This window comes from Polyergus mexicanus, unplaced genomic scaffold (assembly GCF_030449975.1).
Source record: "Polyergus mexicanus isolate NDT 795.1 unplaced genomic scaffold, iyPolMexi1.0 SCAF_17, whole genome shotgun sequence".
Taxonomy (NCBI): Eukaryota; Metazoa; Arthropoda; class Insecta; order Hymenoptera; family Formicidae; genus Polyergus; species Polyergus mexicanus.
The window spans coordinates 2,923,742-2,938,065 of NW_027223337.1; the positions used below are offsets into that span (position 1 = coordinate 2,923,742).

Here is a 14,324-nt window from a genome sequence, read left to right on the forward strand (position 1 = left end):
CGACTTGTGTTTTCGTGTCCGCGCGCGTATAAGTGAAGTGCCGCGACGCGTGTGCTCCGCGAAGTTTTGTGGTCAGGGCTCCCTCGACCTGGGGCTCTGCGCCGAGAGTGACGTGCGGCAGTGCGGTGAGTGTGCGGTGCGCGGGTGTGGTGCGTGCGTGTGGTGCATCGCGGTGCGGCGGTGCATCGTTGCACCTGTTGTTGTGACGGCGGGGCGCCGCATCGCGATCCGCCGCCGCGGGGTGCCTGCATACACACGTGTGTAGGTTATCCCGCCACGTGCCGCCTCCGCGTTCCGCGCGCGGGGTTCCGTGCTTGCCGCGCGTCGTAATTTTATTAATTGTTTTTGTTTTATTTATTATTAATTTATTGTTATGGCGCAGAGCCCGCTCGAAGTCGTATTGACGTACCCCCTGGCGGAGCGGGTGTGTTGTCCGCGATGCTGGGGGAGTACTGACAGAAATGTCAGGTCGAGGGGCGACTTCTGTGACACGCAGCATTTGTCGCGTCATATCAGAAAATTCCACCCGGGGGACACGATAGCATACGTGTGCTCAATATGTAACTTTAGGGGGACAGGCGCGGTCCCCTATAGACGTGTCAAGGAACATTTTGAGAAGGAGCACGTCCCCCGGACGGAAGCTGCGTGTCGCAATATACGCGGAGCACAAAGAACATTGACTAATTCTGGTGGAGTTTCAGGTGTGCGGACCCGGGCCTCTGCATCGGCCCCATCTGCATCGGCGTCGGCTGGACCATCGTCGCGAAGCCACACTTCCTCGCGGCCACCCACGTCGCACTCCGCGGCCACGACATCTAGAGCAACACCACCTGCAACATCCACAACATCCACAGGAGCATCCCGAACATCCGGAGCAGCAGGAGAGTCCCCCTCCTACGCGGCTGTCACCGCAGCGGGGCCAGCGACACGTCGAACATCTCCGTCGCTGGCCACAACAACACGTGGAGCGGCCATCTTGGGATCGGCCGCCATGACAGCCGCCATTTCGGGCGCCGCCACGAGGAGGACGTCGGCCGCCGCAACTAGAGGTAAGGCGCATCCACAGGATAATGGCGGATCCATAGGACAAGATGGCGCGGCCAATAGGAGATGCCCGTCCGGACAAGCGGCAAGAGAGGCGCGCAAAAGCCCCCGCAGACCATCCAGCGGGGGCAAATCAACGACGAGGAGTGCCGCAGGGGCCCCGCCGTCATCCACCAGCCAGGCGGGGCCCTCATTTAACAGGAATTTGCGGCGTTCCACGAGCGCGCCTCTCGTGAAGAGCGGCGCATCCAGACCGGCACGCGCGCCCCCCAGGAGGTCCCCTGCCGCCGAATCACCATCCTTCGGCGGCATGGGGGGCGCATGGAGGAGGACGCCCGAGAGGACCCCCCCGACGACATCCTGTGGGGGTCCAACTACACGGAGTAGATCTCGGGCGTCCAGCGTGCCGGTCGAGAAGTGCGCGCCACGGACGGGCCCCCTGGCCCGACCATCGGCCAGGGGCGTACCGCGGGGGCCCCCTTCTTCAGGGAGGAACACCAGGGGGGCCCAGCCAGCGATGACATCCCCAGCTGGCACCGTGGTACGAAATCTCAGTGCCGCGCTGACGCTGCAGGCATCCGGGGGGGCGAGGGGTGGAGCGAGGACGCCCACCCCGCAACGAGGGACCCCGCCCCCCCGAATGACCCCCACCACGCCGCCTTCCATCTGCGGCGTGTGTGCGGGGGTCATTACACCGCCGTTATTGCCTGCAGCGTCCGGATCCGCCACGCTGACCACCCAGACGGTGACCACATCAACGTGCGGGTCCCCCGTGATGGCCACGGGGTACACCGCGGGGAGGGTCACTCCATCACGACCCTCCCCCCTCCCTACCATCCTGGAGGGGTCACCGTTGGAGGTGGTCGGCGGGATGCGCCTTCCTTTAACACCCTCAACACCAGGGCAGGAGGAGCGGCGGCATCAGGGAGCGGCGCCCCCCTCATCACCATCGGAGGACGAGGGGGACTCAGGTGGGCCGTGGAGGAGGTGCGTGGGGCGAAGAGCGGGGAGGAGGTGGAGCGGCGACTCCAGCGGGAGCGATGGTCCGACGCCGGTGGGGCTGAGGCGGACGCCCGGTCATCCGCCACAAACGCCGGCGAATACTACAACGACGCCTAACCTACGACCGTGTTCGGTCGTCCTACAGCGGACATTGGTCCGCTCTGTTCGAGGGGCTGCCGCGGGCATCCCACAGCCGGGGACCAGCGTGGAGAGGGCGCCGGGAGAGCGTGCTGAAGAAGGCATCGCGGGACATCCGAGTGCCCAAGTAAGTGTCCCTGGGGTGATGGGCCGTCGGCGGGGCGTCCCCGTAGCCGGCGGCCCCGGAGCGAGCGGCGAGGCACCGCCGGTCTCTAGGAGCGGGGGCGGGGGGCACCACCGAAACCCGCGGCGTGCTAACCCCCCGCCCGGCTTGCCGTCCGGTGGCCAACCGGCCCCTGCGGCTGTCGCAAGACAGCACAGGCGGCAACGTGTGGCTGCCCGTGACGCGCTGGTCGGGCGGGTGGAGGCCGTCGCCTCGATTGCGGACCTGGAGGAGGTGGCGGCTGCTGTCGCCACCTTCTTCGGGGAGGATGCAGCGAGAGCGGTTGGCGGGGGTGCACCCGGCGCCCGCGACCGTCCGGATCGGTCGCGTGAGGCGCGGGCGCGTCGGGGTGAGGGGGGAGTGCCGGCGAGAGACGGCGTCAGGAGGGGGCCGGCACCGGCCGGTCCCCAGCAGCAGGGAGAAGGACGCGGGGGCTGGGTGCGCGAAGCTACGCGCATTCAGGCTTTGTACAGGGCGAACCGTCGCAAGGCGGTCCGAGAAGTGCTGCAGGGGCCCGCTGAATCGTGCCAAGTGCCGAGACAGCGGGTTCAGGCGTACTTCGAAGGGCTGTACCGCGGCGGCGAACTCCTGGACAATCTGGGCGCGGAGGTGGAGCGCGCTGACCCCTTGGCCGATGAGGGGGAGTCCGCGCTCCTGGATCCCTTCACGGAGTTGGAGGTGGACCGTCGGCTCCGGCGCATGACCAACTCTGCGCCGGGTCCCGACGGTATCACTTACCGTGACCTTCGTGGAGCGGATCCGGGAGTGCGGCTCCTCACCGCATTATTTAATGCGTGTTATCGGCTCGAGGCAGTCCCAGCGTCCTGGAAGACCTCCAACACCGTATTGGTGTATAAGAAAGGCGACCGGGATATGTTGGAAAACTGGCGCCCTCTCGCGCTGGGGGACACTGCCCCCAAACTTTTCGCGGCGCTCGTTGCCGATCGTCTGACCGACTGGGCGGTCACCAACAACAAGCTTAGTCCGGCACAGAAGGGATTCCTGCGGGACGAGGGGTGCTTTGAGCACAACTTTGTCCTGCAGGAGATCCTGACTGATGCGCGGAGGACTAGGCGGCAGGCGGTCGTCGCGTGGCTGGACCTTTCCAACGCGTTTGGTTCGGTCCCGCACGCGGTGATCCGCCGAGCTCTCGTTCGCTCCGGGGTGCCGGGGGGCATCGTTCGTACATGGCAGTCCATGTATGAGGGATGCACCACGCGGGTGCGCGCGGCCGACGGGTTCACCGACCCCATCCCTGTTCGCTCGGGGGTTCGGCAAGGTTGTCCGCTGAGCCCGATAGTATTTGACCTCGCTATCGACTCGGTACTGCGTGCAATTACCGACGTCGATGCGGGGTTCGATCTATTGGGCTCGCGCTTTAGCGTTTTAGCGTATGCGGACGACATTGCACTCGTTGCCGATACGCCCGAGGGAATGCAGCGGCTTCTGGCTGCTGCAGAGGACGGAGCATCGTCGGTGGGGTTGCGGTTCAACCCTGCTAAATGTGCCACCCTGCACATCGGTGCAGGAGCAGGCAGCAGGGTCCTACCGACGACCTTCGAAATCCAGGGAGAGCCCGTCCATCCCCTTGCGTCCGGTGAGCCGTATCACCATCTCGGTATCCCGACGGGTTGCTCGGTCGACCAAACTCCATTCGCGACTATCGGGGGCCTCCTTGAGGATCTTCGCGCGGTTGACCGATCCCTCCTTGCTCCGTGGCAGAAACTGGAGGTAGTGGCAACCAACATCCTGCCGCGTATGGACTTTCTGCTGCGGGGGGCCACAGTGGAGAAGCGTCCCCTGAAGGCGGCGGACCTAGAGATCCGCCGTAAAGCCAAGGCCTGGCTCAACCTCCCGCAGAGAGCCAGCGCGGAGGTGGTCTACCTCCCCCCGAAACGCGGGGGTTGTGGGCTACTTCCGCTAGCTGACCTCGCGGACGTCCTGTCCGTCGCGCACGTCTTCCGTATGCTTACGGCTGGCGACGCGACGGTCAGGGCGCTCGCGTGGGCGTCTCTGCGGGGAGTTGTGGCCAGACGGATTGGCGGTCCTCCGACCAACGAGGACATCGCGGCCTTCCTTTCTGGTTCGCAGGAGGGGAGGTTACGCGAGGGAGGGGAGCGCTCCCTGTGGTCGACGGCTCGGAATGCCGCGCGGAGGCAGTCTGAGAGGTTGTCCCTTCGGTGGGAATGGTGTGAGGCGACCGAGGAGCTCATTGTCGGGTGCCGACGTCCCGGAGGCGACGCGGTAAAGGTGCCACCTGGAGCCCGTAACCAGGTGGTCACTCGTCTGCGCTCAGCGGTGGCGGCATTTTACGCGGGTACGCTGTTGCGTAAACCCGATCAGGGGAAGGTGTTCGAGGTGTCGTCGCGGGCGGGTGTGAGCAATCACTATGTCCGCGGCGGCAGCTTCACTCGCTTCGCCGACTGGCGTTTTATACACCGCGCCAAATTGGACGTCCTCCCGCTCAACGGTGCACGCCGTTGGGGGGAGGCGGACAGAAGGTGTCGGCGTTGCGGGGCAGCAGCCGAGACCCTTCCCCACGTTTTAGGGCACTGCGGGGTGCATTCCGCCGCCATCCAGCTGAGACATGACACCGTCTTGCACCGCCTCTGGAAGGCTTGCCGTATGCCTGGGGAGAAGCGGGTAAACCGGCGGGTGGAGGGCATGGAGGGCGAACTTGGGGAGCTACGGCCCGATCTTGTGGTCTGGCACGAGCGCTCCAAGTGTGTCGTCATCTGCGACGTGACGATCCCCTTTGAAAACCGCTGGGTGTCCTTCGATGAGGCTAGGGCGAGGAAAGTCGCCAAATACTCGCCCTTGGCTGAGGAGCTCCAGCGGCGGGGATATCGCGTCGTAGTGACGGCCTTCGTCGTCGGTGCCCTTGGCTCGTGGGATCCGAGGAATGAGGCGGTACTGAGGGTGCTGAGGATTGGCAACGCCTACGCCTCGATGATGCGCCGCCTCATGGTCTCGGATACCATTCGCTGGTCTAGGGACATTTACGTGGAGCATGTGTCTGGCGTGCGCCAGTACGCCGCTCCCTCCCGCCCCTCGGCTGAGGGGGTGCTCGCGACACCCCCCCGCGCGATTCGCCGGCGTTGGCCCACCAATGCGTAGGTGCGGCGCTTCCAACGTCCTCGTTATTCTGCGTCTCGAGTATGTGTGTCGCGTAATTTATTAAGTGCGTTGTCTTGCCCACTTTTATTTATTTATTTGCTCGCGGCGGCGAGGGAGCAGGGTCTTGCCCTGCTCCATTTATTATTTTACCCTGTTGTGTTTTTATATTTTATTGCATGTTGTGTGGGCCTGTCTGTCCCGAGTGTGAATGCCGCGTACCTAATATTATTTTTTAGTCGAGTATGAATGCGTCGCGTTTTACATATTTAATTTTATTTATTGCCGCGTGCGCGCCCCCGGGTCTTTTTTATCGACCCTTTATCTGTGATTGGCCCGGGGGCGGTTGCTGTGATTTGATATACATTGCCCCGGTCTGTCAGCCGGGGCAATTTATTATCATATTTTTATTCTTCCGACCTGGGGGAGGCTAGTGCCCCCCCAGAGCGTTAGTTGTAATGCCCACTGGCGGGGGGGGCCAATGTCCCCCGCCCATAATTTTAATTAATTTTGCGCGCGGCTAATTGCCGCTTTTTATTGTACTTCGCACCCCGGGGGGGTGCTGTCCCCCCGGGGAACATTAATTGTGAAATAAACGGCAATTTATCTGTTCTTATCAGCTTAATATCTGATACAATCCCCATAGGGGATTCAGAATATTAAACTGATTTTTGGAACCTGGCGGGTGACCGGAGCTTGCTCCGACTCTGCCGCGGGTCGGCCTGGCATTGCAGTACCGTCAGGAACGGCCTAATAATCTGGTAAAGCACAACCCCATCAGGTTATTAGGTATCAACCCCGTGGCAGATAACCTGCTTGCACCAGGTTTTCCGAAGATCGGTGCGATACGCTGGATCCCTGGGGTGCCTACGCGCACCTAACCTCTCTCTCGCGCGTGGGCTTTAGAGTGTTAGACTTAGCTCAGAGAAGAGTTTTATTTATTGTATATTTATATATTCCGCGAGTGAGTGTCCGCGATATTCGTTTTGCCGGGAAGCGACTTGTGTTTTCGTGTCCGCGCGCGTATAAGTGAAGTGCCGCGACGCGTGTGCTCCGCGAAGTTTTGTGGTCAGGGCTCCCTCGACCTGGGGCTCTGCGCCGAGAGTGACGTGCGGCAGTGCGGTGAGTGTGCGGTGCGCGGGTGTGGTGCGTGCGTGTGGTGCATCGCGGTGCGGCGGTGCATCGTTGCACCTGTTGTTGTGACGGCGGGGCGCCGCATCGCGATCCGCCGCCGCGGGGTGCCTGCATACACACGTGTGTAGGTTATCCCGCCACGTGCCGCCTCCGCGTTCCGCGCGCGGGGTTCCGTGCTTGCCGCGCGTCGTAATTTTATTAATTGTTTTTGTTTTATTTATTATTAATTTATTGTTATGGCGCAGAGCCCGCTCGAAGTCGTATTGACTTATCCCCTGGCGGAGCGGGTGTGTTGCCCGCGATGCTGGGGGAGCACAGACAGAAACGTCAGGTCGAGGGGCGATTTCTGCGACACGCAGCATTTGTCGCGTCATATTCGTAAATTCCATCCGGGGGACACAATAGCGTACGTGTGCTCAATATGTAACTTTAGGGGGACAGGCGCGGTCCCCTATCGTCGTGTTAAAGAACATTTTGAGAAGGAGCACGTCCCCCGGACGGAAGCTGCGTGTCGCACAGTACGCGGAGCACAGAGAACTCTGAATAATATTGGTGGTGTTTCAGGTGTGCGGACCCGGGCCTCTGCATCGGCCCCATCTGCATCGGCGTCGGCTGGACCATCGTCGCGAAGCCTCGCCTCCTCGCGGCCACCCACGTCGCACTCCGCGGCCACGACGTCACGAGTAACACCACCTGCAACAACAACAGCATCCGCAGGAACATCCCGGTCACCAGGAGCAGCAGGAGAGTCCCCCTCCTACGCGGCTGTCACCGCAGCGGGGCCAGCGACACGAAGAACATCTCCGTCGCTGGCCACAACATCAACACGTGGGGCGGCCATTTTGACATCTCAGGCCGCCATGACAGCCGCCATATTGGGTGCCGCCACTAGGAGGACGTCGGCCGCCGCAACTAAAGGTAAGGCGCATCCACAGTCTTATGGCGGATCCACAGGACAAGATGGCGCGGCCAATAGGAGATGCCCGTCCGGACAAGCGGCAAGAGAGGCGCGCAAAAGCCCCCGCAGACCATCCAGCGGGGGCAAATCATCTACAGGGAGTGCCGCAGGGGCCCCGCCGTCCACCACCAGCCAGGCGGGGCCCTCGTTTAATAGGAATTTGCGGCGTTCCACGAGCGCGCCTCTCGTGAAGAGCGGCGCATCCAGGCCGGCACGCGCGCCCCCCAGGAGGTCCCCTGCCGCCGAATCTCCATCCTTCGGCGGCATGGGGGGCGCATGGAGGAGGACGCCCGAGAGGACCCCCCCGACGACATCCTGTGGGGGTCCTACAACAAGGAGCAGATCTCGGGCGTCAAGCGTGCCGGTCGAGAAGCGCGCTTTACAGACGGGCCCCCTGGCCCGACCATCGGCCAGGGGCGTACCGCGGGGGCCCCCTTCCTCAGGGAGGAACACCAGAGGGGCCCAGCCGGCGATGACATCCCCAGCCGGCACCGCGGTACGGAATCTCAGTGCCGCGCTGACGCTGCAGGCATCCGGGGGGGCGAGGGGTGGGGCGAGGACGCCCACCCCGCAACGAGGGACCCCGCCCCCCCGAATGACCCCCACCACGCCGCCTTCCATCTGCGGCGTGTGCGCGGGGGTCATTACACCACCATTTGTGCCTGCGGCGTCGGGATCCGCCACGCTGACCACCCAGACGGTGACCACATCGACTTGCGGGTCCCCCGTGATGGCCACGGGGTACACCGCGGGGAGGGTCACTCCATCGAGACCCTCCCCCCTCCCTACCATCCTGGAGGGGTCACCGTTGGAGGTGGTCGGCGGGATGCGCCTTCCTTCAACCCCCTCAACACCGGGGCGGGAGGAGCGGCGGCATCAAGGAGCGGCGCCCCCCTCATCACCATCGGAGGACGAGGGGGACTCGGGTGGGCCGTGGAGGAGGTGCGTGGGAAGAAGAGCGAGGAGGAGGTGGAGCGGCGACTCCAGCGGGAGCGATGGTCCGACGCCGGTGGGGCTGAGGCGGACGCCCGGTCATCCGCCACAAACGCCGGCGAATGTAACAACGACGCCTAACCTACGACCGTGTTCGGTCGTCTTGCAGCGGACGATGGTCCGCTCCGTTCGAGGGGTTGCTGCGGGCATCCCACAGCCGGGGACCAGCGTGGAGGGGGCACCGGGAGAGCGTGCTGAAGAAAGCATCGCGGGACATCCGAGTGCCCAGGTTGGTGTCCTTGGGGTGATGGGCCGTCGGCGGGGCGTTCCCGCAATCGGCGGCCCCGGAGCGAGCGGTGAGGCACCGCCGGTCCCTAGGAGCGGGGGCGGGGGGCACCACCGAAACCCGCGGCGTGCTAACCCCCCGCCCGGCTTGCCGTCCGGTGGCCAACCGGCCCCTGCGGCTGTCGCAAGACAGCACAGGCGGCAACGTGTGGCTGCTCGTGACGCGCTGGTCTGGCGGGTGGAGGCCGTCGCCTCGATTGCGGACCTGGAGGAGGTGGCGGCTGCTGTCGCCACCTTCTTCGGGGAGGATGCAGCGAGAGCGGTTGGCGGGGGTGCACCCGGCGCCCGCGACCGTCCGGATCGGTCGCGTGAGGCGCGGGCGCGTCGGGGTGAGGGGGGAGTGCCGGCGCGAGACGGCGTTAGGAGGGGGCCGGCACCGGCCGGTCCCCAGCAGCAGGGAGAAGGGCGCGGGGGCTGGGTGCGCGAAGCTACGCGCATACAGGCCCTGTACAGGGCGAACCGTCGCAAGGCGGTCCGAGAAGTGCTGCAGGGGCCCGCTGAATCGTGCCAAGTGCCGAGACAGCGGGTTCAGGCGTACTTCGAAGGGCTGTACCGCGGCGGGGAACACCTGGACGGCCTGGGCGCGGAGGTGGAGCGTGCTGACCCCTTGGCCGATGAGGGGGAGTCCGCGCTCCTGGATCCCTTCACGGAGTTGGAGGTGGACCGTCGGCTCCGGCGTATGACGAACTCTGCGCCGGGTCCCGACGGTGTCACTTACCGTGACCTTCGTGGAGCGGATCCGGGAGTGCGGCTCCTCACCGCGTTATTTAACGCGTGTTATCGGCTCGAGGCAGTCCCAGCGTCCTGGAAGACCTCCAACACCGTATTGGTGTACAAAAAAGGCGACCGGGACATGTTAGAGAACTGGCGCCCTCTCGCGCTGGGGGACACTGCCCCCAAACTTTTCGCGGCGCTCGTTGCCGATCGTTTGACCGACTGGGCGGTCAACAACAACAAGCTTAGTCCGGCACAGAAGGGATTCCTGCGGGACGAGGGGTGCTTTGAGCACAACTTTGTCCTGCAGGAGATCCTAACTGATGCGCGGAGGACTAGGCGGCAGGCGGTCGTCGCGTGGCTGGACCTTTCCAACGCGTTTGGTTCGGTCCCGCACGCGGTGATCCGCCGCGCTCTCGTTCGCTCCGGGGTGCCGGGGGGCATCGTTCGTACATGGCAGTCCATGTATGAGGGATGCACCACGCGGGTGCGCGCGGCCGGCGGGTTCACTGACCCCATCCCTGTTCGCTCGGGGGTTCGGCAAGGTTGTCCGCTGAGCCCGATAGTATTTGACCTCGCTATCGACTCGGTACTGCGTGCAATTACCGACGTCGATGCGGGGTTCGATCTATTGGGCTCGCGCTTTAGCGTTTTAGCGTATGCGGACGACATTGCACTCGTTGCCGATACGCCCGAGGGAATGCAGCGGCTCCTGGCTGCTGCAGAGGACGGAGCATCGTCGGTGGGGTTGCGGTTCAACCCTGCTAAATGTGCCACCCTGCACATCGGTGCAGGAGCAGGCGGCAGGGTCCTACCGACGACCTTCGAAATCCAGGGAGAGCCCGTCCATCCCCTTGCGTCCGGTGAGCCGTATCACCATCTCGGTATCCCGACGGGTTGCTCGGTCGACCAAACGCCATTCGCGACTATCGGGGGCCTCCTTGAGGATCTTCGCGCGGTTGACCGATCCCTCCTTGCCCCGTGGCAGAAACTGGAGGTCGTGGCAACGAACATCCTGCCACGGATGGACTTTCTGCTGCGGGGGGCCACAGTGGAGAAGCGTCCCCTGAAGGCGGCGGACTTGGAGATCCGCCGCAAAGCCAAGGCCTGGCTCAACCTCCCGCAGAGAGCCAGCGCGGAAGTGGTCTACCTCCCCCCGAAACGCGGGGGTTGTGGGCTACTTCCGCTAGCTGACCTTGCGGACGTCCTGTCCGTCGCGCACGTCTTCCGTATGCTTACGGCTGGCGACGCGACGGTCAGGACGCTCGCGTGGGCGTCTCTGCGGGGAGTTGTGGCCAGGCGGATTGGCGGTCCTCCGACCAGCGAGGACATCGCGGCCTTCCTCTCCGGTTCGCAGGAGGGGAGGTTGCGCGAGGGAGGGGAGCGCTCCCTGTGGTCGTCGGCTCGGAATGCTGCGCGGAGGCAGTCTGAGAGGTTGTCCCTTCGGTGGGAATGGTGTGAGGCGACCGAGGGGCTCATTGTCGGGTGCCGACGTCCCGGAGGCGACGCGGTAAAGGTGCCACCTGGTGCTCGCAACCAGGTGGTTACTCGTCTGCGCTCAGCGGTGGCGGCTTTCTATTCGGGTACGCTGTTGCGTAAGCCGGACCAGGGGAAGGTGTTCGAGGTGTCGTCGCGGGCGGGCGTGAGTAATCACTATGTCCGCGGCGGCAGCTTCACTCGCTTCGCCGACTGGCGCTTTATCCATCGCGCCAAATTGGATGTCCTCCCTCTCAACGGTGCACGCCGTTGGGGGGAGGCAGACCGAAGGTGTCGGCGTTGCGGGGCAGCAGCCGAGACCCTTCCCCATGTTTTAGGTCATTGTGGGGTACACTCCGCCGCCATTCAGCTGAGGCACGACGCCGTATTGCACCGCCTCTGGAAGGCTTGCCGTATGCCTGGGGAGAAGCGGGTAAACCGGCGGGTTGAGGGCATGGAGGGCGAACTCGGGGAGCTACGGCCCGATCTTGTGGTCTGGCACGAGCGCTCCAAGTGTGTCGTCATCTGCGACGTGACGATCCCCTTCGAGAACCGCTGGGTGTCCTTCGATGAGGCTAGGGCGAGGAAAGTCGCCAAATACTCGCCCTTGGCTGAGGAGCTCCAGCGGCGGGGATATCGCGTCGTAGTGACGGCCTTCGTCGTCGGTGCCCTTGGCTCGTGGGATCCGAGGAATGAGGCGGTACTGAGGGTGCTGAGGATTGGCAACGCCTACGCCTCGATGATGCGCCGCCTCATGGTCTCGGATACCATTCGCTGGTCTAGGGACATTTACGTGGAGCACGTGTCTGGCGTGCGCCAGTACGCCGCTCCCTCCCGCCCCTCGGCTGAGGGGGTGCTCGCGACACCCCCCCGCGCGATTCGCCGGCGTTGGCCCACCAATGCGTAGGTGCGGCACTTCATGCGTCTTCGTCCTATTTATTTATTGTTTTTTGCGTCTCGGGTGTACATGTCGCGTAATTTATTAAGTGCGTTGTCTTGCCCACTTTTATTTATTTATCTACTCGCAGCGGCGAGGGAGCAGGGTTTTGCCCTGCTCTAATTTTATTTTAACCCGTTTTTATATTTTTATATATTTTATTGCATGTTGTGTGGGCCTGTCTGTTCCGAGTATGAATGCCGCGTATCTAATATTGTATTTTAGCCGAGAATGTGTGTGTCGCGTTTTACATTTAATTTTATTTATTATTCTTTTGCCGCGTGCGCGCCCCCGGGTCCTTTTATCTCCGACCTCTTATCTGTGATTGGCCCGGGGGCGGTTGCTGTGATTTAGATATACATTGCCCCGGTCAGTCAGCCGGGGCAATCTATTTATCACCTTTTTATATCGTCGACCTGGGGGAGGCTAGTGCTCCCCCAGCGCGTTAGTTTTAGTGCCCACTGGCGGGAGGGGCTATTGTCTCCCGCCCATATTTTAAGTATATTGCGCGCGGCTAATTGCCGACTTTTTATTGTATTCGCACCCCGGGGGGGTGCTGTCCCCCCGGGGAACATTAATTCAAAATAAACGGCAATTTATCTGTTCTTATCAGCTTAATATCTGATACAATCCCCATAGGGGATTCAGAATATTAAACTGATTTTTGGAACCTGGCGGGTGACCGGAGCTTGCTCCGACTCTGCCGCGGGTCGGCCTGGCATTGCAGTATCGTCAGGAACGGCCTAATAATCTGGTAAAGCACAACCCCATCAGGTTATTAGGTATCAATCCCGTGGCAGATAACCTGCTTGCACCAGGTTTCCGAAAATCGGCGCGGTACGCTGGATCCCTGGGGTGCCCACGTGCACCTAACCTCTCTCTCGCGCGTGGGCTTTAGAGTGTTAGACTTAGCTCAGAGAAGAGTTTTATTTATTGTATATTTATATATTCCGCGAGTGAGTGTCCGCGATATTCGTTTAGCCGGGAAGCGACTTGTGATTTCGTGTCCGCGCGCGTATAAGTGAAGTGCCGCGACGCGTGTGCTCCGCGAAGTTTTGTGGTTAGGGCTCCCTCGACCTGGGGCTCTGCGCTGAGAGTGACGTGCGGCAGTGCGGTGAGTGTGCGGTGCGCGGGTGTGGTGCGTGCGTGTGGTGCATCGCGGTGCGGCGGTGCATCGTTGCACCTGTTGTTGTGACGGCGGGGCGCCGCATCGCGATCCGCCGCCGCGGGGTGCCTGCATACACACGTGTGTAGGTTATCCCGCCACGTGCCGCCTCCGCGTTCCGCGCGCGGGGTTCCGTGCTTGCCGCGCGTCGTAATTTTATTAATTGTTTTTATTTATTTATTATTAATTTATTGTTATGGCGCAGAGCCCGCTCGAAGTCGTATTGACGTACCCCCTGGCGGAGCGGGTGTGTTGTCCGCGATGCTGGGGGAGTACTGACAGAAATGTCAGGTCGAGGGGCGACTTCTGTGACACGCAGCATTTGTCGCGTCATATCAGAAAATTCCACCCGGGGGACACGATAGCATACGTGTGCTCAATATGTAACTTTAGGGGGACAGGCGCGGTCCCCTATAGACGTGTCAAGGAACATTTTGAGAAGGAGCACGTCCCCCGGACGGAAGCTGCGTGTCGCAATATACGCGGAGCACAAAGAACATTGACTAATTCTGGTGGAGTTTCAGGTGTGCGGACCCGGGCCTCTGCATCGGCCCCATCTGCATCGGCGTCGGCTGGACCATCGTCGCGAAGCCACACTTCCTCGCGGCCACCCACGTCGCACTCCGCGGCCACGACATCTAGAGCAACACCACCTGCAACATCCACAACATCCACAGGAGCATCCCGAACATCCGGAGCAGCAGGAGAGTCCCCCTCCTACGCGGCTGTCACCGCAGCGGGGCCAGCGACACGTCGAACATCTCCGTCGCTGGCCACAACAACACGTGGAGCGGCCATCTTGGGATCGGCCGCCATGACAGCCGCCATTTCGGGCGCCGCCACGAGGAGGACGTCGGCCGCCGCAACTAGAGGTAAGGCGCATCCACAGGATAATGGCGGATCCATAGGACAAGATGGCGCGGCCAATAGGAGATGCCCGTCCGGACAAGCGGCAAGAGAGGCGCGCAAAAGCCCCCGCAGACCATCCAGCGGGGGCAAATCAACGACGAGGAGTGCCGCAGGGGCCCCGCCGTCCACCACCAGCCAGGCGGGGCCCGAATTAAATCGGAATTTGCGGCGTTCCACGAGCGCGCCTCTCGTGAAGAGCGGCGCATCCAGACCGGCACGCGCGCCCCCCAGGAGGTCCCCTGCCGCCGAATCACCATCCTTCGGCGGCATGGGGGGCGCATGGAGGAGGACG

At 62.7% G+C, this 14,324-nt stretch overlaps 1 protein-coding gene and 2 pseudogenes across 1 annotated transcript; all 3 read left to right on the forward strand.

The window, feature by feature from the left end:
* The first annotated feature begins 991 nt into the window (after positions 1–991).
* LOC138940819 (uncharacterized) lies at positions 992–6,215 on the forward strand. Its single transcript, XM_070310040.1, has 2 exons — positions 992–5,368; positions 6,108–6,215. Exons 1-2 carry the CDS (start codon positions 992–994, stop codon positions 6,213–6,215), a joined length of 4,485 nt encoding a protein of 1,494 aa, XP_070166141.1.
* On the forward strand, positions 6,041–6,220 carry LOC138940932 (U2 spliceosomal RNA; annotated as a pseudogene).
* A 6,311-nt stretch (positions 6,221–12,531) lies between these two features.
* On the forward strand, positions 12,532–12,710 carry LOC138940909 (U2 spliceosomal RNA; annotated as a pseudogene).
* Positions 12,711–14,324: the final 1,614 nt, after the last annotated feature.

Bases quoted from the DNA above. Each gene is read 5' to 3' on its own strand.
- LOC138940819 (XM_070310040.1), top strand. From the start codon at position 992: ATGACAGCCGCCATTTCGGGCGCCGCCACGAGGAGGACGTCGGCCGCC. The intron at 5,369-6,107 runs GTGCGCCAGTAC...CAATCCCCATAG, and splicing joins ACGTGGAGCATGTGTCTGGC to GGGATTCAGAATATTAAACT.